At 46.6% G+C, this 23,816-nt stretch overlaps 3 protein-coding genes across 3 annotated transcripts; all 3 read right to left on the reverse strand.

The window, feature by feature from the left end:
* Positions 1 to 1,208: 1,208 nt before the first annotated feature.
* Positions 1,209 to 3,517, reverse strand: LOC125378826 (flocculation protein FLO11-like). Its single transcript, XM_048394787.1, has 3 exons — positions 3,124 to 3,517; positions 2,160 to 2,924; positions 1,209 to 1,531 (listed from the first exon to the last, which is right to left on the reverse strand). The coding sequence occupies exons 1-3, from the start codon at positions 3,515 to 3,517 to the stop codon at positions 1,209 to 1,211; spliced, it is 1,482 nt and encodes a 493-aa protein (XP_048250744.1).
* Positions 3,518 to 5,183: 1,666 nt separating this feature from the next.
* Positions 5,184 to 8,359, reverse strand: LOC125378827 (flocculation protein FLO11-like). The gene is made up of 5 exons (XM_048394788.1): positions 7,966 to 8,359; positions 6,957 to 7,766; positions 6,014 to 6,328; positions 5,476 to 5,790; positions 5,184 to 5,344 (listed from the first exon to the last, which is right to left on the reverse strand). The coding sequence occupies exons 1-5, from the start codon at positions 8,357 to 8,359 to the stop codon at positions 5,184 to 5,186; spliced, it is 1,995 nt and encodes a 664-aa protein (XP_048250745.1).
* Positions 8,360 to 10,862: 2,503 nt separating this feature from the next.
* Positions 10,863 to 23,347, reverse strand: LOC124148615 (organic cation transporter protein-like). Its single transcript, XM_046519796.2, has 9 exons — positions 23,169 to 23,347; positions 19,107 to 19,426; positions 18,153 to 18,574; positions 17,049 to 17,282; positions 16,199 to 16,333; positions 15,070 to 15,152; positions 14,622 to 14,742; positions 13,817 to 13,889; positions 10,863 to 11,422 (listed from the first exon to the last, which is right to left on the reverse strand). The coding sequence occupies exons 2-9, from the start codon at positions 19,377 to 19,379 to the stop codon at positions 11,186 to 11,188; spliced, it is 1,578 nt and encodes a 525-aa protein (XP_046375752.2). The 5' UTR covers positions 19,380 to 19,426; positions 23,169 to 23,347; the 3' UTR covers positions 10,863 to 11,185.
* Positions 23,348 to 23,816: the final 469 nt, after the last annotated feature.

Below are 23,816 nucleotides of genomic sequence, written 5' to 3' on the forward strand. Positions count from 1 at the left end.
GTTTTATGTTTTTGCAAAGGAAAATATAAATTCAATCGCTATGAAATATATACTATTTAATTGTGGTTGAGTATATTATGAACACAATTATTGTGCCACGGCAGCCATCAAGTTGTCCGACGCAGGCGTTGGTGACCAAGGACGTATGGCTGTCTCTAGACACAGGCATGAGTAATCCTGATTTCAAAACAACATGTACACTTGTTGCTAAGGGTTGGGCGTTTAGCTGCCTCTGGACATGCATGAGTTGCTAGGTGTTGGGCGTTTAGCTGCCTCTAGACACATGCTTGAGTTGCTAGGTGTTGGGCGTTTAGCTGTCTCTAGACACAGGCTTGAGTTGCTAGGTGTTGGGCGTTTAGCTGCCTCTGGACAGGCATGAGTTGCTAGGTGTTGGGCGTTTAGCTGCCTCTAGACACAGGGATGAGTTGCTAGGTATTGGGCGTTTAGCTGCCTCTAGACACAGGCTTGAGTTGCTAGGTGTTGGGCGTTTAGCCACCTCTGGACACAGGCATGAGATGCTAGGTGTTGGGCGTTTAGCTGCCTCTGTACACAGGCATGAGTTGCTAGGTGTTGGGCGTTTAGCTGCCTCTGGACACAGGCATGAGATGCTAGGTGTTGGGCGTTTAGCCACCTCTGTACACAGGCTTGAGATGCTAGGTGTTGGGCGTTTAGCTGCCTCTGTACACAGGCATGAGTTGCTAGGTGTTGGGCGTTTAGCCACCTCTGTACACAGGCTTGAGTTGCTAGGTGTTGGGCGTTTAGCCACCTCTGTACACAGGCATGAGATGCTAGGTGTTGGGCGTTTAGCCACCTCTGTACACAGGCATGAGTTGCTAGGTGTTGGGCGTTTAGCCACCTCTGTACACAGGCATGAGATGCTAGGTGTTGGGCGTTTAGCCACCTCTGTACACAGGCATGAGATGCTAGGTGTTGGGCGTTTAGCTGTCTCTGGACACAGGCATGAGATGCTAGGTGTTGGGCGTTTAGCTGTCTCTGGACACAGGCATGAGTTGCTAGGTGTTGGGCGTTTAGCCACCTCTGTACACAGGCATGAGATGCTAGGTGTTGGGCGTTTAGCCACCTCTGTACACAGGCTTGAGTTGCTAGGTGTTGGGCGTTTAGCTGCCTCTGTACACAGGCATGAGTTGCTAGGTGTTGGGCGTTTAGCCACCTCTGTACACAGGCATGAGATGCTAGGTGTTGGGCGTTTAGCTGCCTCTGGACAGGCATGAGTTGCTAGGTGTTGGGCGTTTAGCCACCTCTGTACACAGGCTTGAGATGCTAGGTGTTGGGCGTTTAGCTGTCTCTAGACACAGGCTTGAGTTGCTAGGTGTTGGGCGTTTAGCTGCCTCTGGACACAGGCATGAGATGCTAGGTGTTGGGCGTTTAGCTGCCTCTAGACACAGGCTTGAGATGCTAGGTGTTGGGCGTTTAGCTGCCTCTGGACACAGGCATGAGATGCTAGGTGTTGGGCGTTTAGCTGCCTCTAGACACAGGCTTGAGATGCTAGGTGTTGGGCGTTTAGCTGCCTCTGGACACAGGCATGAGATGCTAGGTGTTGGGCGTTTAGCTGTCTCTAGACACAGGCTTGAGATGCTAGGTGTTTGGCGTTAAGCTGCCTCGGGACACAGGCATGAGATGCTAGGTGTTGGGCGTTTAGCCACCTCTGTACACAGGCTTGAGATGCTAGGTGTTGGGCGTTTAGCTGTCTCTGGACACAGGCATGAGTTGCTAGGTGTTGGGCGTTTAGCCACCTCTGTACACAGGCTTGAGTTGCTAGGTGTTGGGCGTTTAGCTGCCTCTGGACACAGGCATGAGTTGCTAGGTGTTGGGCGTTTAGCCACCTCTGTACACAGGCATGAGTTGCTAGGTGTTGGGCGTTTAGCCACCTCTGTACACAGGCTTGAGTTGCTAGGTGTTGGGCGTTTAGCTGCCTCTGGACACAGGCATGAGTTGCTAGGTGTTGGGCGTTTAGCCACCTCTGGACACAGGCATGAGTTGCTAGGTGTTGGGCGTTTAGCCACCTCTGGACACAGGCATGAGTTGCTAGGTGTTGGGCGTTTAGCCACCTCTGTACACAGGCTTGAGATGCTAGGTGTTGGGCGTTTAGCTGTCTCTAGACACAGGCTTGAGTTGCTAGGTGTTGGGCGTTTAGCTGCCTCTGGACAGGCATGAGTTGCTAGGTGTTGGGCGTTTAGCCACCTCTGTACACAGGCTTGAGATGCTAGGTGTTGGGCGTTTAGCTGTCTCTAGACACAGGCTTGAGTTGCTAGGTGTTGGGCGTTTAGCTGCCTCTGGACACAGGCATGAGATGCTAGGTGTTGGGCGTTTAGCTGCCTCTAGACACAGGCTTGAGATGCTAGGTGTTGGGCGTTTAGCTGCCTCTGGACACAGGCATGAGATGCTAGGTGTTGGGCGTTTAGCTGCCTCTAGACACAGGCTTGAGATGCTAGGTGTTGGGCGTTTAGCTGCCTCTGGACACAGGCATGAGATGCTAGGTGTTGGGCGTTTAGCTGTCTCTAGACACAGGCTTGAGATGCTAGGTGTTGGGCGTTTAGCTGCCTCTGGACACAGGCATGAGATGCTAGGTGTTGGGCGTTTAGCCACCTCTGTACACAGGCTTGAGATGCTAGGTGTTGGGCGTTTAGCTGTCTCTAGACACAGGCTTGAGTTGCTAGGTGTTGGGCGTTTAACCACCTCTGTACACAGGCTTGAGATGCTAGGTGTTGGGCGTTTAGCTGCCTCTGGACACAGGCTTGAGATGCTAGGTGTTGGGCGTTTAGCCACCTCTGTACACAGGCTTGAGATGCTAGGTGTTGGGCGTTTAGCTGCCTCTAGACACAGGCTTGAGTTGCTAGGTGTTGGGCGTTTAGCCACCTCTGTACACATGCTTGAGTTGCTAGGTGTTGGGCGTTTAGCTGCCTCTAGACACAGGCTTGAGTTGCTAGGTGTTGGGCGTTTAGCCACCTCTGTACACAGGCATGAGATGCTAGGTGTTGGGCGTTTAGCTGCCTCTGGACAGGCATGAGTTGCTAGGTGTTGGGCGTTTAGCCACCTCTGTACACAGGCATGAGTTGCTAGGTGTTGGGCGTTTAGCTGCCTCTGTACACAGGCATGAGTTGCTAGGTGTTGGGCGTTTAGCTGCCTCTAGACACAGGCTTGAGTTGCTAGGTGTTGGGCGTTTAGCTGTCTCTAGACACATGCTTGAGTTGCTAGGTGTTGGGCGTTTAGCTGTCTCTAGACACAGGCTTGAGTTGCTAGGTGTTGGGCGTTTAGCTGTATCTAGACACATGCTTGAGTTGCTAGGTGTTGGGCGTTTAGCTGTCTCTAGACACATGCTTGAGTTGCTAGGTGTTGGGCGTTTAGCTGCCTCTAGACACATGCTTGAGTTGCTAGGTGTTGGGCGTTTAGCTGTCTCTAGACACATGCTTGAGTTGCTAGGTGTTGGGCGTTTAGCTGCCTCTAGACACAGGCTTGAGTTGCTAGGTGTTGGGCGTTTAGCTGTCTCTAGACACATACTTGAGTTGCTAGGACATGGGGCGTTTAGCTGCCTCTAGACACAGGCTTGAGTTGCTAGGTGTTGGGCGTTTAGCTGTCTCTAGACACATGCTTGAGTTGCTAGGTGTTGGGCGTTTAGCTGTCTCTAGACACAGGCTTGAGTTGCTAGGTGTTGGGCGTTTAGCTGCCTCTGGACAGGCATGAGTTGCTAGGTGTTGGGCGTTTAGCTGCCTCTAGACACATGCTTGAGTTGCTAGGTGTTGGGCGTTTAGCTGTCTCTAGACACAGGCTTGAGTTGCTAGGTGTTGCGCGTTTAGCTGCCTCTGGACAGGCATGAGTTGCTAGGTGTTGGGCGTTTAGCTGCCTCTAGACACAGGCTTGAGTTGCTAGGTGTTGGGCGTTTAGCTGCCTCTGGACACAGGGATGAGTTGCTAGGTATTGGGCGTTTAGCTGCCTCTAGACACAGGCTTGAGATGCTAGGTGTTGGGCGTTTAGCTGCCTCTAGACACATGCTTGAGTTGCTAGGTGTTGGGCGTTTAGCTGTCTCTAGACACATGCTTGAGTTGCTAGGTGTTGGGCGTTTAGCTGCCTCTGGACACAGGGATGAGTTGCTAGGTATTGGGCGTTTAGCTGCCTCTAGACACAGGCATGAGATGCTAGGTGTTGGGCGTTTAGCCACCTCTGTACACAGGCATGAGATGCTAGGTGTTGGGCGTTTAGCTGTCTCTAGACACATGCTTGAGTTGCTAGGTGTTGGGCGTTTAGCTGCCTCTGTACACAGGCATGAGTTGCTAGGTGTTGGGCGTTTAGCCACCTCTGTACACAGGCATGAGATGCTAGGTGTTGGGCGTTTAGCTGCCTCTGGACAGGCATGAGTTGCTAGGTGTTGGGCGTTTAGCCACCTCTGTACACAGGCTTGAGATGCTAGGTGTTGGGCGTTTAGCTGTCTCTAGACACAGGCTTGAGTTGCTAGGTGTTGGGCGTTTAGCTGCCTCTGGACACAGGCATGAGATGCTAGGTGTTGGGCGTTTAGCTGCCTCTAGACACAGGCTTGAGATGCTAGGTGTTGGGCGTTTAGCTGCCTCTGGACACAGGCATGAGATGCTAGGTGTTGGGCGTTTAGCTGCCTCTGGACAGGCTTGAGTTGCTAGGTGTTGGGCGTTTAGCCACCTCTGTACACAGGCATGAGATGCTAGGTGTTGGGCGTTTAGCTGCCTCTGGACAGGCATGAGTTGCTAGGTGTTGGGCGTTTAGCTGCCTCTGTACACAGGCATGAGTTGCTAGGTGTTGGGCGTTTAGCTGCCTCTAGACACAGGCTTGAGTTGCTAGGTGTTGGGCGTTTAGCTGTCTCTAGACACATGCTTGAGTTGCTAGGTGTTGGGCGTTTAGCTGTCTCTAGACACAGGCTTGAGTTGCTAGGTGTTGGGCGTTTAGCTGTCTCTAGACACATGCTTGAGTTGCTAGGTGTTGGGCGTTTAGCTGTCTCTAGACACATGCTTGAGTTGCTAGGTGTTGGGCGTTTAGCTGCCTCTAGACACATGCTTGAGTTGCTAGGTGTTGGGCGTTTAGCTGTCTCTAGACACATGCTTGAGTTGCTAGGTGTTGGGCGTTTAGCTGCCTCTAGACACAGGCTTGAGTTGCTAGGTGTTGGGCGTTTAGCTGTCTCTAGACACATACTTGAGTTGCTAGGACATGGGGCGTTTAGCTGCCTCTAGACACAGGCTTGAGTTGCTAGGTGTTGGGCGTTTAGCTGTCTCTAGACACATGCTTGAGTTGCTAGGTGTTGGGCGTTTAGCTGTCTCTAGACACAGGCTTGAGTTGCTAGGTGTTGGGCGTTTAGCTGCCTCTGGACAGGCATGAGTTGCTAGGTGTTGGGCGTTTAGCTGCCTCTAGACACATGCTTGAGTTGCTAGGTGTTGGGCGTTTAGCTGTCTCTAGACACAGGCTTGAGTTGCTAGGTGTTGCGCGTTTAGCTGCCTCTGGACAGGCATGAGTTGCTAGGTGTTGGGCGTTTAGCTGCCTCTAGACACAGGCTTGAGTTGCTAGGTGTTGGGCGTTTAGCTGCCTCTGGACACAGGGATGAGTTGCTAGGTATTGGGCGTTTAGCTGCCTCTAGACACATGCTTGAGATGCTAGGTGTTGGGCGTTTAGCTGCCTCTAGACACATGCTTGAGTTGCTAGGTGTTGGGCGTTTAGCTGTCTCTAGACACATGCTTGAGTTGCTAGGTGTTGGGCGTTTCACTGCCTCTGGACACAGGGATGAGTTGCTAGGTATTGGGCGTTTAGCTGCCTCTAGACACAGGCATGAGATGCTAGGTGTTGGGCGTTTAGCCACCTCTGTACACAGGCATGAGATGCTAGGTGTTGGGCGTTTAGCTGTCTCTAGACACATGCTTGAGTTGCTAGGTGTTGGGCGTTTAGCTGCCTCTGTACACAGGCATGAGTTGCTAGGTGTTGGGCGTTTAGCCACCTCTGTACACAGGCATGAGATGCTAGGTGTTGGGCGTTTAGCTGCCTCTGGACAGGCATGAGTTGCTAGGTGTTGGGCGTTTAGCCACCTCTGTACACAGGCTTGAGATGCTAGGTGTTGGGCGTTTAGCTGTCTCTAGACACAGGCTTGAGTTGCTAGGTGTTGGGCGTTTAGCTGCCTCTGGACACAGGCATGAGATGCTAGGTGTTGGGCGTTTAGCTGCCTCTAGACACAGGCTTGAGATGCTAGGTGTTGGGCGTTTAGCTGCCTCTGGACACAGGCATGAGATGCTAGGTGTTGGGCGTTTAGCTGCCTCTAGACACAGGCTTGAGATGCTAGGTGTTGGGCGTTTAGCTGCCTCTGGACACAGGCATGAGATGCTAGGTGTTGGGCGTTTAGCTGTCTCTAGACACAGGCTTGAGATGCTAGGTGTTTGGCGTTAAGCTGCCTCGGGACACAGGCATGAGATGCTAGGTGTTGGGCGTTTAGCCACCTCTGTACACAGGCTTGAGATGCTAGGTGTTGGGCGTTTAGCTGTCTCTGGACACAGGCATGAGTTGCTAGGTGTTGGGCGTTTAGCCACCTCTGTACACAGGCTTGAGTTGCTAGGTGTTGGGCGTTTAGCTGCCTCTGGACACAGGCATGAGTTGCTAGGTGTTGGGCGTTTAGCCACCTCTGTACACAGGCATGAGTTGCTAGGTGTTGGGCGTTTAGCCACCTCTGTACACAGGCTTGAGTTGCTAGGTGTTGGGCGTTTAGCTGCCTCTGGACACAGGCATGAGTTGCTAGGTGTTGGGCGTTTAGCCACCTCTGGACACAGGCATGAGTTGCTAGGTGTTGGGCGTTTAGCCACCTCTGGACACAGGCATGAGTTGCTAGGTGTTGGGCGTTTAGCCACCTCTGTACACAGGCTTGAGATGCTAGGTGTTGGGCGTTTAGCTGTCTCTAGACACAGGCTTGAGTTGCTAGGTGTTGGGCGTTTAGCTGCCTCTGGACAGGCATGAGTTGCTAGGTGTTGGGCGTTTAGCCACCTCTGTACACAGGCTTGAGATGCTAGGTGTTGGGCGTTTAGCTGTCTCTAGACACAGGCTTGAGTTGCTAGGTGTTGGGCGTTTAGCTGCCTCTGGACACAGGCATGAGATGCTAGGTGTTGGGCGTTTAGCTGCCTCTAGACACAGGCTTGAGATGCTAGGTGTTGGGCGTTTAGCTGCCTCTGGACACAGGCATGAGATGCTAGGTGTTGGGCGTTTAGCTGCCTCTAGACACAGGCTTGAGATGCTAGGTGTTGGGCGTTTAGCTGCCTCTGGACACAGGCATGAGATGCTAGGTGTTGGGCGTTTAGCTGTCTCTAGACACAGGCTTGAGATGCTAGGTGTTGGGCGTTTAGCTGCCTCTGGACACAGGCATGAGATGCTAGGTGTTGGGCGTTTAGCCACCTCTGTACACAGGCTTGAGATGCTAGGTGTTGGGCGTTTAGCTGTCTCTAGACACAGGCTTGAGTTGCTAGGTGTTGGGCGTTTAGCCACCTCTGTACACAGGCTTGAGATGCTAGGTGTTGGGCGTTTAGCTGTCTCTAGACACAGGCTTGAGATGCTAGGTGTTGGGCGTTTAGCTGCCTCTGGACACAGGCTTGAGATGCTAGGTGTTGGGCGTTTAGCCACCTCTGTACACAGGCTTGAGATGCTAGGTGTTGGGCGTTTAGCTGCCTCTAGACACAGGCTTGAGTTGCTAGGTGTTGGGCGTTTAGCCACCTCTGTACACATGCTTGAGTTGCTAGGTGTTGGGCGTTTAGCTGCCTCTAGACACAGGCTTGAGTTGCTAGGTGTTGGGCGTTTAGCCACCTCTGTACACAGGCATGAGATGCTAGGTGTTGGGCGTTTAGCTGCCTCTGGACAGGCATGAGTTGCTAGGTGTTGGGCGTTTAGCCACCTCTGTACACAGGCATGAGTTGCTAGGTGTTGGGCGTTTAGCTGCCTCTGTACACAGGCATGAGTTGCTAGGTGTTGGGCGTTTAGCTGCCTCTAGACACAGGCTTGAGTTGCTAGGTGTTGGGCGTTTAGCTGTCTCTAGACACATGCTTGAGTTGCTAGGTGTTGGGCGTTTAGCTGTCTCTAGACACAGGCTTGAGTTGCTAGGTGTTGGGCGTTTAGCTGTCTCTAGACACATGCTTGAGTTGCTAGGTGTTGGGCGTTTAGCTGTCTCTAGACACATGCTTGAGTTGCTAGGTGTTGGGCGTTTAGCTGCCTCTAGACACATGCTTGAGTTGCTAGGTGTTGGGCGTTTAGCTGTCTCTAGACACATGCTTGAGTTGCTAGGTGTTGGGCGTTTAGCTGCCTCTAGACACAGGCTTGAGTTGCTAGGTGTTGGGCGTTTAGCTGTCTCTAGACACATACTTGAGTTGCTAGGACATGGGGCGTTTAGCTGCCTCTAGACACAGGCTTGAGTTGCTAGGTGTTGGGCGTTTAGCTGTCTCTAGACACATGCTTGAGTTGCTAGGTGTTGGGCGTTTAGCTGTCTCTAGACACAGGCTTGAGTTGCTAGGTGTTGGGCGTTTAGCTGCCTCTGGACAGGCATGAGTTGCTAGGTGTTGGGCGTTTAGCTGCCTCTAGACACATGCTTGAGTTGCTAGGTGTTGGGCGTTTAGCTGTCTCTAGACACAGGCTTGAGTTGCTAGGTGTTGCGCGTTTAGCTGCCTCTGGACAGGCATGAGTTGCTAGGTGTTGGGCGTTTAGCTGCCTCTAGACACAGGCTTGAGTTGCTAGGTGTTGGGCGTTTAGCTGCCTCTGGACACAGGGATGAGTTGCTAGGTATTGGGCGTTTAGCTGCCTCTAGACACAGGCTTGAGATGCTAGGTGTTGGGCGTTTAGCTGCCTCTAGACACATGCTTGAGTTGCTAGGTGTTGGGCGTTTAGCTGTCTCTAGACACATGCTTGAGTTGCTAGGTGTTGGGCGTTTAGCTGCCTCTGGACACAGGGATGAGTTGCTAGGTATTGGGCGTTTAGCTGCCTCTAGACACAGGCATGAGATGCTAGGTGTTGGGCGTTTAGCCACCTCTGTACACAGGCATGAGATGCTAGGTGTTGGGCGTTTAGCTGTCTCTAGACACAGGCTTGAGTTGCTAGGTGTTGGGCGTTTAGCTGCCTCTAGACACATGCTTGAGTTGCTAGGTGTTGGGCGTTTAGCTGCCTCTAGACACATGCTTGAGTTGCTAGGTGTTGGGCGTTTAGCTGTCTCTAGACACAGGCTTGAGTTGCTAGGTGTTGGGCGTTTAGCTGTCTCTAGACACATGCTTGAGTTGCTAGGTGTTGGGCGTTTAGCTGTCTCTAGACACAGGCTTGAGTTGCTAGGTGTTGGGCGTTTAGCTGCCTCTGGACAGGCATGAGTTGCTAGGTGTTGGGCGTTTAGCTGTCTCTAGACACAGGCTTGAGTTGCTAGGTGTTGGGCGTTTAGCTGCCTCTGGACAGGCATGAGTTGCTAGGTGTTGGGCGTTTAGCTGCCTCTAGACACATGCTTGAGTTGCTAGGTGTTGGGCGTTTAGCTGTCTCTAGACACATGCTTGAGTTGCTAGGTGTTGGGCGTTTAGCTGCCTCTAGACACAGGCTTGAGTTGCTAGGTGTTGGGCGTTTAGCTGTCTCTAGACACAGGCTTGAGTTGCTAGGTGTTGGGCGTTTAGCTGTCTCTAGACACAGGGATGAGTTGCTAGGTGTTGGGCGTTTAGCTGCCTCTAGACACAGGCATGAGTTGCTAGGTGTTGGGCGTTTAGCTCCCTTTAGACACAGGCATGAGTTGCTAGGTGTTGGGCGTTTAGCTGTCTCTAGACACAGGGATGAGCAATCCTTGAAGAATTTTATAACCACACGTACACCTGTTGCTGAGAGTTGGGCATTTAGCAACATACTGCAGTAAAACAAAACGACGATGTTGCTCATCGTTCGCTATGTTCGTCCCACGGCGACGCCATATCACGTCCCAGGGCGTCGATTCATCCCGGTCACCGTATCATGTTGTGCAACACACTCGGAAAGCTCGGTTTTTCATGGCTTGCAGTTCTGACATGCCCAATATATATACTCGTAATACGTGGCATCATTTTACATTTCTCTAGGAGTCACACAACAGCTTTGTTATTTTTCAAAGAATTTACTTGGTGTTTTAGAACGCTAGAAAGGTACATTTAGCCAAGGCTTGAATACCATGCACATAACGAGATGTTAAGAACTAGACCAACTTTCTGAAGTGTGTACAATGTAATACAGTAAACTGCGGTTAAAACGAACTCAAAGGGACCACTTATGTTAGTTCGTTATAAACGTAGTTCATTACAGACATATATACGACATATATACGGCAAATGGACGGGACCAAAACAGTTCTTTATATCCGTTAGTTCGTTATAAGCGTGGTCGCTATACACGTAGTTTACTGTAGTCAGGAAGAAGATGGTGGCTTAAATCTCACAAATGCAGCAAGATGATATTCATTTCATGCAGTGGGAACACCGCATAATGGACATAATCGGTTATTTGGGGGAATATTCTACCTTCAGAAAACATTAAATCAAGAGATGAGTGAGTGAGTTGGGTTTTAACGCCACTTTTAACAGTATTCAAGTTATATCACGGCGTGTCAGCTTAATGTGAGAGGAAAGCCCGAAGTGATGCAGGTCTCAGACGTTTACAACTTGACGAAACCGAGATTGAGCAATTCTACATGGTCTTAATATGCTTATAAGGATATAAACTGGAATAAATACCTAATTTCTCTAAATACAACAAATAATGTCTTGTTGGACCCAAACATGTCCCAGACCAAATCTAAATAGCATTTTCTTAAAACTCAAAGCCCAAGATGTTTGAGGCAGAATATTTTGCTTGGAGAAACAAATAAGTAAGCGTTGAGTGAACAATCAGTTTACTTCCAGTATATTCCAAGTTACCATGACGACCCTTCCACTAGCAGATCATCATTCAAAAAAAAGTCAGCATAGTGTGTGTTAAGCATGGAACTCGATTCAATATTGTTCAAGAATTCAAGAAATAACGCATAACTTGTTATAAAAAAAAACATTTGTGAGTGTAAGGGTCCTAATTATTATTTCCAGTCATTGACATTGAATTTTTACATGAATAGATATATTGAGACAATCACGATATCTGTTTGTGTTTAAGCTACTTGTCAAATTATGACCTTAGTTTTAGTCTTCTAAGTCTTCCCATTCTAGGAGACAACTTTCTCGGCAAGCTTATCAGGCTGGTCGTCACGTGGAACTGTGGACCCCCCTTGTCCTTCCCACAGCAGTAACCTCCCCTTCTCATGCGTTTCAGGTGTACAGGTTTTCATGGTGTCTTCTAAAGCTTTGCCCCGTGTTTCGTCGAGTCCCAGTGTAGCAAGCACAGTAACGCACACCACGATTCCCAGAGCAATGAATGGAACCATTAGATCCTTACTTCCACCCTGAAAATGATACGAGTTCAAAAATAAATATTTGTAAAATATATTTTCAAAATATTGCATTCATTTCAACAACCACGTAAAACATATATCCATAGTTTTACAGTTCATACACAAACAAACACCATGCTTATATGTACAGCGATTATGTTTGAAGAATGTAGTGTAGGTATGCCCATGCTGCACCATTTCACAGACACAACATGAGGAGAAGATGCAGAAAACTGCCCTAATGATCCTTACCAGATGCCATTTTATTGTTAAGTGCAGTTGTCTCTTATTTGGTTTTGCAAGACTTATATTACACGGTGCTTTAACAACATGGTCTATTAATTGCACTCAAAACAAATATCTTTATTAGTTTACAAGTACAATAACGAAAAAAATAACCATGCTTCATATTGAGTTTTAATATCATTTATTCTGCAATTAAATAACGCATCTTTCACCATTCGGATGCTTGCGTGTTTTTTTGGAGCAAGCTACTCATACACTTGGTTTCTTAATGTGTACAGCACACAATGATTGTTTTGCTATCAAGTGCTCATAAAAATACTTTTCCTTTAAGCGTAAATAACACGTACGCAATGCGACAGCTTTCCGAAAATCATGTATCCATAGGTATGCTGCAAACAGATATGGCGCAAAACGAAGTTGCCAGACTTTTTAATGATCATCGAAAAAGAATATCACTTCTTTGGAGACGTTATCTACAACGTCTCTCATGACGTGCCACTGTCCGGTCGTCCGAATGTGACGTCACGTCTACAAGACAACCAAATATTATCGTATCTACGGATTCGATGCAAGGGTGCAAGGGCCAAAGGGCGTCCAGGAGAACGTTTTGGCGACGCTTGCGTTATTCAACGTCGTCAGTTTGGGGGTGGATGTGGAATGGTATGGGGTGGCATCACAACTCATTGGAAAACACTACTCATCATTGTCAATGGAAATGTGAACGACGTACGCTACCGGGACGACATCGTTCGAGATCATGTTCTATCCTTTGTCCAAATGCAGGCACGAGACGTCACGTTGCAGCAGGACAATGCCACCCCACACGTTGCACGTGTTGCAACAAACTTTTTGTACCAGCATAACATTACTGTGCTGCCATAGCCAGGGGGATTCTCCATATCTCTCCCCAAAGGAACATGTCTGGGATGAGATGGAACGACGCCTATGGCAGGACCAGAACCTGACGGTATTGCTGTCAGTTGGGTCAATCTTTGGTTGGCATTAGGAACAATATCCGCCAGATTGTTCACAATCAGCTGTTGCCTTCAGTGCGCCGCCGCCGCCTCGCCTTTATCGACCCAAATGGTGGTTTTTGATATGGCCTTTGTTAGTTGAGCCAATACACCTCATACACCCCCTCTCTGTTACGGCGGGTCGCTCTGTCTCCTCATACCAGATATGGGTTCTGACACTTAAGTTATTATAGTAAACATTGAACAGACGACCAACTATTATGTTGTTATTTAATAACGTTTACTTCACTTAATATGAAACACTGTTATGTTTTCCGTTAGTTTTTATTAGAAACGTGCAAAGGTTCAGTTACAGAATACAGCAAAACATCTGTTTCACAAAGTAATCATATATACTAGTAACTACCGAATATGTTCTCAACTCCTAAGGAACTAAGATCTAAAGTTAGTTAATTTGGACCAATTATGCAACAATGTACAAAGAGAAACACTGAATAAAAATCGGATAACAGGGCCATTCCTTCACCAAACGCTTCTACTCTTTCGTGAAGCAGAGATGAAGATCCTCAGATTATTACTTCACTCCATTCTCATAACAAGTTCCCTGTTACCATCACATGACAAATATTGATATACTTGCAATTTCTACCGCCTCAGTGGTCTAGAGGTAGAGCGTCCGGAAGGTCCGGGGTTTGATCCCCGGCCGCGTCATACCAAAAGACGTTAAAAGATGGTACTTGTTGTTACCCTGTCTGGCGCTCGGCATTAAGGGGCTAAAACAAGGACTGGTCGGCTCGGAGTCAGTATACTGTGTCTGAGTGAGGTATTCATGTTAAACTGCGGCATGGTATCTCAGTGAGCTAGCACAAAAAATCGGCATCAGTCCGGACTAGTACAAGCAGCCACACACACACGTGCATGCACGTCACAATATAAGTGCAATAATCTTGGACGCGACGTTAAACCCAATTTCACCTCACCTCACTTGCAATTTCTTAAACAAGTAATACAGCATGTTTTACAAAACTGGCAGCTGACGTGAAAGGTGGCTCCTTTTTTCTTGACATTTCGGCTCACTGGGATTAGGATTTTGGGAGTGGGTGTTCTTAATATGTGCAGACACCTAGATATGATAACGTCGTCCATGTATGTCCTCACGAATATTAATTTCCAAGGAGGGACTCACCAGAGACAGAACTAGACCTGCAAGTATACCACCAATTCTTGCACCCGAATTCATGGCAGCGTATCCCAAATTCCTTAAACACATTAATCAAATAATGGTTATTTAGATACAACTGATATCATGACTGTGCGATACAATGTGGTAAACTGGGATTGATCCCCGAGAGCGCCTTGCGCTGGGAAATATCAGATATCTTGGTATCTCTGAGAGCAATAGAGGTGGCATCCTCAAGTTTTGTTTTGTTTGTTTGTTGTTTAACGCTGCACTCACCAATATTCCAGCTATATGACGGCGGTCTGTAAATAAATGAGTCATGACAATCCAGTGATTGACATCATGAGCATCGATCCACGCAATTGGGATACGATGACATGCATACACCAAGTCAGCGAGCCTGACCACCCGATCCCATAAGTCGCCTCTTACGACAAGCATAGTCGACTTTTACGGCAAGCATGGGTTGCTGAAGACCTATTCTACCCCGGATCTTCACGGGTTTCACTCTCAAGTGGCTTACGTGACATAAATCTCGAGTATGTTCGGTTTTGACGTTAGTTGTGACGACAAGTGATGGGTAGAAATCGTATCCCTGTAGTGCGGCTTTGGGCAACAAACGAACACTTAACTTTTCGTGCAAATTGTTTGAGTGGCGGGTGCTACTGTTAGAGCAGGACATGCTTTCCCGTTTCTAATACACGAAAAGCGTGAATTTGGCACGGTAGTCAACATAAACACTGAGCCCAATAACATGCACAGCGATGTCTGTTTCAAGTCAGACTGTTTGATTCACCGATGGTCTCATTACCTGATCACAGTTGGATACTGCTCAACACACAACGCCTGCACCACCAGCCACCCCAACAGGGTTGTACACTTGGCTGTTAGTGCGCATGCGTTGATGTAGTTCCCTTTGTCTTCCACCGGAGCTATGAGACAAAACAGTAAATGGTGGCTTTAGGTGATGCTGATGTGTTCAATATTACAAAAACCTTTATGACAAAATAACATGTATAAATATATACAAACGCGAAACTCGAGCCCCTAAATGTCGCATTTAGTGCCGTACGAAAGGTACGAAAGGTATATCCAATGGGAACGTTAAATGTATTTGTGATTGCCTAACATTAACAAGGTGTCAGCAAATGTCCGTTGTCGCTGTCAGTGTACTGCTGTGTTGCAGCATAGCTATGTCTCATTTGATTCAGTGGTAATACCCCTTTAAATACATGTATCAAAGGTACAAATAAACTCACCTAATCGTGTCGATATGGCTAAACCAAAGCATCCTGCGGCAGTCAGAAGAAACGCGAAGGCAGCACAGACCCGCCTTCCAAACCTGGAAATAGATCCAGGAATGCATTCAAGTGTAGACTGGGTCAGGAAACATATCCAGGAATGCATTTAAGTGTAGACTGGGTCAGGAAACATATCCAGGAATGCATTCAAGTGTAGATTGGGTCGGGAAACATATCCAGGAATGCATTCAAGTGTAGACTGGGTCAGGAAACAAATCCAGGAATGCATTTAAGTGTAGACTGGGTCAGGAAACATATCCAGGAATGCATTTAAGTATAGACTGGGTCGGGAAACATATCCAGGCTTGCATTTAAGTGTAGACTGGGTCAGGAATCATATCCAGGAATGCATTCAAGTGTAGATTGGGTCGGGAAACATATCCAGGAATGCATTCAAGTGTAGACTGGGCCAGGAAACATATCCAGGAATGCATTTAAGTGTAGACTCGGTCAGGAAACACATGTACAGGGACTGTCAGAGTCTGGACAAATAATACGACAAAGGGGGCACGGACGGTCCAGTCGTCTAAGGCGCCTCAATTCGTTTTGCAGAGTTGCGTTCCTTAGGTAGGCCTGAAACCTGTGATCCTGGGTTTGAATCCAGATTCGACCAAATGAGGTTTTGCTTGGTTTGTTACCCCCGTCGTATATCCGTGCACGTGGGTTTCCAAAATGTCTCAAACGTCCCTCCCACATACAGCTGGACACGCCCTGATGACACGGCAATACTGTTCAAGCGACGTTAGACAACACCCACACCGACATGACATGAATGACACATTATAGATTACAACGCGCACGTTATAGCCTAGTTTAGAAAATGTCAAGGGTGTGGATAAACTCGTTTGTGCACAATGTATTTTCTCTGTGCTTGCATAATAAAACGAATTACAGATACATCGTGGTCAAACGCCCTAAAATATCAACTAGTTTTTTTCAGTGAAACTATTACCCAAACAGAAAGTATATTAGCATATTAACCATTATCAGTTTGTTAATAACAGCCGTTTGGATAATTCGTAAGATTTTCCATTGTTAAACGTATCGAAGATACAGCCATGAAACAAACCCCGAGATGTAGACTCACAGAGAGGTGACGACAATGATACACGGCGTTATTGGCAACTCCGTCAGTGCCATCAGGAGCATGTTGAGGTAGAAATCACCAGACAGATTCTTCAAGCCGAAGCTGATGGCATAGTACACTATTGAGCAAGAAAACCTGTGAAAGGAAATTGAATTTAGAATATTACCATGAAATATATTTCTGATCAGTCATTCAGGGATTTCAAATGACATTAACCACATCACTGAAACAGTTTATTTTACCGCTGTATCACTGTGGAAATTAATATTTATATTTTTCTCAATCGCTGTTGGTCGGCTGAACAATTATTGGTCAGAGTTTATCATTGCATTGCAGAATTGTGTTTACTACACTATTCAAAGAACGCGTGGTAATACATTTCGTGCAGAAAAAAGAAAGCGACTACAACAGTGTATTTCATGGTTTGATTTGTCGCCTTTCTATATCCGATTGTGAGGTAATATATACTACTCAAAAGAAGTTAAGGATCACCTGATTCTTTCATATTACAAAAGTTAATCTCTCGTGCCATGACAGATTAACATTACAAATATGAAAGAATCGGGTGATCCTTAACTTCTTTTGAGTAGTATATTTTGCTTCACAATGAGTGACGATACGTCATACCACTGACGTGCGGTATTGAACTAAACCCTACAAATACTAGCTTCAGGAGTGTCCATTCCATGTTGCATTACGAACTACACTTACGGTGCCTCTCAAATACGAGCAAATTATGATTGAAATAAAATAACTCAGCTTTGGGAAATTTCTGAATATTACCAAAAAATGCATTTTCGATTTCCATTGTATAAAGTGAGTATTTCTGATAGTGTATAGATCTGCCTACCAGATATAACACGAAAATATTGTTTTCCTTGCGAGCTTCTTTGTCTTCAGCAGATCTATATAAGTGTAGGATTTGGCTTTGTCCCCCTCCGCCTTCTCCTCCTCAGCTATCAGCTCCAGGATGGACGTGTCCGGAACTGGCTTCTTGTTGTAGGCCGCCATCTTGTTGATGACACGCCTCGCCTCCTCCACGCGGCCTTTCACAGCCAGCCAACGCAGGGATTCTGGCACAAAGCTTGAGAAAATAAAGCCATGTGTTTGGTAAAGCTTTCGAGCGTAATCATAACAGCGTCCACAAGCAAATCCCAGTGGGGTTTTCGATGTGAAGAAAAAAACAGTGCTATATAGAACCCGCATCACACTTGTCAAGTGATGATGTGATGTGACAATACATGGTGGTTCTTGTACTGTTTTTAGAATGGTATCGTTGACAGGCTTTAAGCTGATATGCAATCTTTGGTACGTATTTGCAATATCCTAGATCTTGTAAGTCGCTTCGTTCAATGGCTCAATAGCTGATTAGGTGAGGTGAAATGGGGTTTAACGTGCTTCCAAGGTTATTGCACTTATATAGCGACGTGCTTACACGTGTGTGAGTGAGTGTGTGTGTGTGCGTGCGTGCGTGCGTGCGTGCGTGCGTGCGTGCGTGCGTGCGTGCGTGTGTGTGTGTGTGTGTGTGTGTGTGTGTGTGTGTTTGTGTCTGCTTGTACTAGTCCGGACTGATGCCGAATTATAGCCCACTGAGATACCATGCCGCAGTGTAACATGAATACCCCACTCAGACACAGTATACTGACTCCGAGCCGACCAGTCCTTGTTTTAACCCCTTAATGCCGAGCGCCAGACAGGGTAACAACAAGTACCATATTTTAACGTCTTTGGTATGACGCGGCCGGGGATCGGCCGGCGGACGCTTTACCACTAGACCACGGAGGCAGTCAATAGCATATTACAATATGTTTGAGATGTTTGTGACAAAACGTTCTTTTGACCAGTGTTCAAAGTTTACAAATTTAAAAAAACAAATGTTTGAGAGAGCAAGATCAGTTTTGAGAGTGTTTTACGATTTTACTTGATTTGAATATGAACATTTAATAATACTTACAACCATGTAAAGAGGATTGGGAATGTTAAAGCTGCCGTTGCCAGATGGAGCCATTTCCAGTTGTGGAGCAATTTAGCTAAGAGGCTAAACATCATGATGGACACTGACCATGTTGGAAGGGACGATATCAACGCCCGCCATTTCTTCCCAACAAACTCTATTTGGTAGAGGTATGTTGTACTTAATATAAAGCTGCAGGCAATGCCAAGGACCGCTCGTAAAACTGTAAACATGACCCAGGAAACAGAAAACGCGGAAGCTGTATTTCCCAGGAAAATTAAAAGTAATCCACTGTAGAAAACCTTCTTCCGGCCATATGCGTCTGCACAATAGCCAGCAATCACAGTACCAACCAGCACACCGACCATTTGGATAGATATTATTGCGTTGCTGACCCAGCTCATCTGGCAGACCAAGTTCCACTGAAATAAAGAAAAGGTGCAAGCGCATGTCCTGATGCCCTGATAGTTTGGCAATATCATGATTGTGTGCCGGAATGATGCACAGTTATGTTATGTAATATTCAATACTGTTTTTGTCCGATGGTGGTGACCAATTAAACAGTAGTGTAACTAGGGCTTCTGCATGTTTACCTTCTACAGCTCCGCCTTTCTTGATATTGACAGCGGATGTGAGTAGGCTATGCATTCTTTCTATCATGTTTCTATTTACATCCTACACGTTTAAGAGTGTGTGAGTTGGGCACGCCTATGGTCGTGGGTTCGAATCCCGGTTCGCCATGATTATGTTTTAGGTGTGTCAGCACCATACCAGTGGGTTCACATCAATGGTAAACATCCGAGACCACATCACATGAAGCTGACACCCAATGATATAACTGGAATACTGTTTAAAGCGGCATCAAATCCAACTCACTCACTCACTATTGTCTTGGGTTTCTCATTTTGATAGATTTATTAGGAAAGCCCTGGAAACCAGATTCCACATATTTACCTCTGTGACAGCCGTCTCCATTTCATCACTGAACTTCCTCTCACATGTTCCGTTCCATAAGCAATTTTGATAACTTCCGTTCGCATAGCTCACGTTCCACTGGCTGGGCAGTAGATGTTGTGAAGTACACCACCAATCAGGCTCCACGCCAGCAAATGCCATCATCAACATGGTAGGACCAAGTACTAATACTGCTAACGATAATGTCGGAATCAGTATCATTTGGTAAATACCAAAGCTTCCAAGATCATCAATGAGTGTTTCCAAATGCATGTCTTCCAAGTGTTGAGCGGCTGGTGTTCTATCTCAGCAGGTGGTCTCTATAAGGAACCATGCATGAAAGAATAAGAATTGTAATTATGTAATTTAAATTATCAGGGGATGGTCTCTTTTCCATGTCTTTGTTCCACAATACGTATCTAGGCCTTGTTACATAGAGCGATCTTAGTGCCACGGCTGGTTTTTAGTAAGTCCATGGTAATGTTTGGGGGAGGTAAGGTGAAATGGGGTTTAACGTCGCGTCCAAGATTATTGCATTTATGTATTACGTGTGTGTGTGTGTGTGTGTGTGTGTGTGTGTGTGTGTGTGTCTGTCTCTCTGTGTGTCTGTGTGTGTGTGTGTGTGTCTGTGTGTGTGTGTCTGTCTGTGTGTGTGTCTGTGTGTGTGTGTGTGTGTGTGTGTGTGTGTGTGTCTGTGTGTGTGTGTGTGTACGAACTAATGCCGATTTTATAGTGCAAGCACACTGAGATACCATGCCGCAGTTTAACATGAATACCCCACAAAGACACAGTATACTGACTCCGAGCCGACCAGTCCCTGTTTTAGCCCCTTAATGTCAAGTACCAGAGGGAGAGAGTGATTGGGTGGTTGCATGTGTGTTTGGTGATATTGTGCCAGGGAGGCCATCGCCGTTTTACTATCACCATGAACGTGCCACCCTGTCGCAGAAAGATGGCACACCAGCCGTTACTCATGAGTCGTGTTTCATTGATAACTGGGCATCAGTTTTGCAATACCTACGGCACTGTGACATACACCATCGACATGCAATCAGGAGACACCCAATGTGGACTTCCCTGTACACGGGCACCGCCAGGACCAACCTGTCACCCAGGCCACCTGACTCCAGAAGACACACTGGCCTTGCAAACCCATTTAAATGTGGGGACAGACAATATCAATATGTTCGGGGAAACTTGCACAACGAACCTGAGCTTTTGATACCTGTACACGTCACCCTACCATTTTATGGTTCTGATTTGAGGTCGGTACTATATCATAGACATCGATTTTTGTGATTTGTTTTCAATATTACGTTGTTCAGTGCGCACAGTCTCACGAGTTGAAAATAGTTTTAAATATTTATCCATTCGAGTTGATATATTTGATATCAAAAGACACTCGGGTGACATTCCGTTTGTAACAGTAATAGCCAGTGTCTTAAGCGCACAAAGTGTAGTTAACCAGCTTCAGCAAGATAGATGAGTGACGCCATTTGATTGTGACGTCAATGTAAGCGGCATCTCCCGTGGAAGGCAGGTTTGGATTGACTAGGGGCGCGTTGCAAGCCACGAATAGCTTCAAGTAAGCAAATTAATCGCTCATCCCTGGGTCTGCAACAGCTGGAAGCGCTTGCGCACTCTTCCAATATGGCGGCGCAACTACCGCTTGGTTGCCTTGCCTAATGAACAACGTTAAAGAAGAGGCTCGATGACGAACTGATGAAGTTTATGACTACTTTGAAGATGAGGAGCAGACTGAGGATGATGGGGTGTTAACTGCCTTTGCTTATTTCCCAGTTCATCCAGTCAAGAATGTTCTTGTTCCGCTGTCGCCATTTTGATTTGAGAAGAGAGCGGCCTCAGCCAGCGATAGGTACGATTGCAAGCGGCTGAAAGTTGTGAGGCGAATCGCTGTACATCGCTTGCAAGCGATTTGCACTTTGCAACAGACCCTAGGACAGTTGTTCGTGGAATGAAGTCCTAACGTTACGACAACATGAATGTCAATGGAATTAGTACCGTATCATTTGTTTTATTGTTCTTGGATAGATGTACAGATGATGCTATCGGGAAGCAATCGATGAACAACACGATCAATTTACTCATAGGAATATTTCTATGTGGTTAATTATTCCTGGGAATTTCACTAAATAATGAAACTGTTCATTCACTACTGGTAGGTTATTAGCGTCGACTGTGCGAATGTTTCGACTTCTTGAAGGGACTTAAATATCCACACATAATGGCGAATAATAGCTGATGTAAAAAGGCATTGGGAATGCATCTCAACATGACCAGCCATCAAATTCTTCGAACAGTCAACATACATGTATTACAATTGGCAATTCATGCAATACTGCATCCGTAAATCATAAGTTGTGAATCTTTGTAGCTAACTAGTAATTGGCTGTTTTTCACAGTCTTTCAGAAGAGAAAGATGATTACCTAAGATCCTTATTTTTGAGACATGGATTGAAGAGGAGTAATATGTAAAACTGTGTTCAACTGCGAATCTATACTCTTGTAGGCAAGTAGGGGATTGTAAACTATAATGTTATTACCCAGTGTTTGAACAAAGATAAGTGTTGACGAGATGCAAGGACGTTAATGTCAGTAAAACATAACACCAAAACAAATCCGATAGTTTGCACGAGTCTCACGCTGTAGCGCCCGCAGTTGCGCCAAACACGTGCATGGGGTGTCATTCTTCATTTTGACACGTTCACGGAAGGTTGATAATTCTCCGTAGACCATTATTTCTGCCACTCGTATTGGTTTTGTGTATCAAACAGTTATGATTTACTTGTTTCATTCATTTTAGTATGAACTAGCGATGCGAGCTATTTGCATATTGGAAACTGACAGACCTCAGCTTGCAGTGGCCAATACGTGGCCGTACGTTCAATGTCTCACAGTCTGCGATTAGCAGACTAGGGTAATGTACCGACAAACTTAAAATGTTGACGATCGAACCCGTTCAAGGCGCCCAGGTCAACGGCAAGAGTACGGGATCGATTGATCCGAAATCAAGCTCAAACGGCGAATCGAATTGTCGCAAACCTTTATCAGGCTTCTTGAATACGAGTTACGGGTCAGACGATTAGAAATCGTTTACATGCAGCTCATCGCCATGCTCGACGGCCACGTGTTGTGTCGACCCTTACGCTTCCTCATAACTCCGACAGACGCCAATGGTGTACATGACGTCGAAACTGGGGCAATCGTGGCTGGTCACGTGTCATGTTTTCAGACGTGTCCCAGTTCCTTTTGCACCTCCTTGATAGGCGTGGTCGTGTCAGGCGACGTCGAATTGAACGTCAAGCAACCCGAGACCTCTTGACAGATTTGGCGGTGGATTGGTTATGGTGTGGGGTGGCGTCACAATGACTGAGCAAACCCCACTCTATATTGGGCAAGGAAGGGTCACTGGACAGTACTATCGGGACATCGTACAGACACTCTTTGTTGTCCTGTTTGCAAGGCGTTTTGGTCTTTCAGGACAACAACGCCCATTCTCACCGTGCACAAGTCGCCAATGCTAACCTCGGGCAGAACAACCTCCATAGAATATCATGGCCAGCAACAAACCCAGATATTTCCCCCACTGAATACGTCAGGAACATGATGGGGAGACGGGTACGTCAACGTCATAGGCTGCCAATCACGTGGGCTGAACTTCACCAGGGGCTGCGAGAGGTGTGGGACATTCATACGCAGTATGCCTCGTCGAGTGAATGAATGTTTGACAAATCGAGGCGGTATTAAGCACTGCGGATCCATAATTGTCAACTTTGAAATCTCCCATTTTACCCTAATCGTCCTTCCAAGATCTTTGGCGGTCATAGCATCTACTATCATACTTTACTACCGGTTGTAATGTGTTTACAATTCGTTCATTACAATCATGCAACTATGACTAGAAACTCATATATATTACAATTGCAGACATTTTTAGTTATTTCCAAGTATCCCCTACTTGTTTTGAAGGTTATAGAAGTATACTGACAGCGATCTAATCATAGCTGTGGTGCGCAACAATAGCAATGATACTCTACTCACATTGTCTCCAGGAACTACAAGGTACATGCAATGGAAGGTTCGTTGATGGTACGTTGGGAGTACGTTGACGGTTCTTTGAAGGTACGTTGAAGGGTCGTTATACGTTTCTTTTGGTAAAAAAGGATGATACTACTGAAACAACGAATGTGGTTGAAAAACTTCTCCCGTCACAGAGAATAAATGGTGATCTGCATAAAATATGCAAGCGCATGATATGAGAGCATTAAAACAGCACCTGGGAGCTTCCTCACTCACGTTCCGTTGTGTGTAAGAAGGCCAAGTAACCAATTACATTTTAAAGTCCACGCCGCAATTATAAGAATACAGATGATAATAATAATACTCTTATGATGCATATTAGTTTTACACAATATTTAGGATAGCCACACCATTGAGCATGCTAATGGCCTTACATTATTATCCCAGATGCTTTGCATTCTCAGTTCCCTTGGAACAGAAGTCACCTGTTAGGTTTTGCAACGGCAGCTTTGGCATTTCAATACCTCTTTTTCTGGTTGTAATAATAGTAATTAAAACAAAAGGCGATGGGAAGCTTATTGGTTAAAAGGTTCGCTCGTCACGCTGAATGCATCGGTTCGGATCCCACATGGGCAGTGTTCGAAATAGACATCGGACCTTAGGCCCGAG

The sequence above is a fragment of the Haliotis rufescens genome, unplaced genomic scaffold, assembly GCF_023055435.1.
Source record: "Haliotis rufescens isolate VD_foot unplaced genomic scaffold, xgHalRufe1.0.p SCAF_13, whole genome shotgun sequence".
In the NCBI taxonomy this organism is placed as follows: Eukaryota; Metazoa; Mollusca; class Gastropoda; order Lepetellida; family Haliotidae; genus Haliotis; species Haliotis rufescens.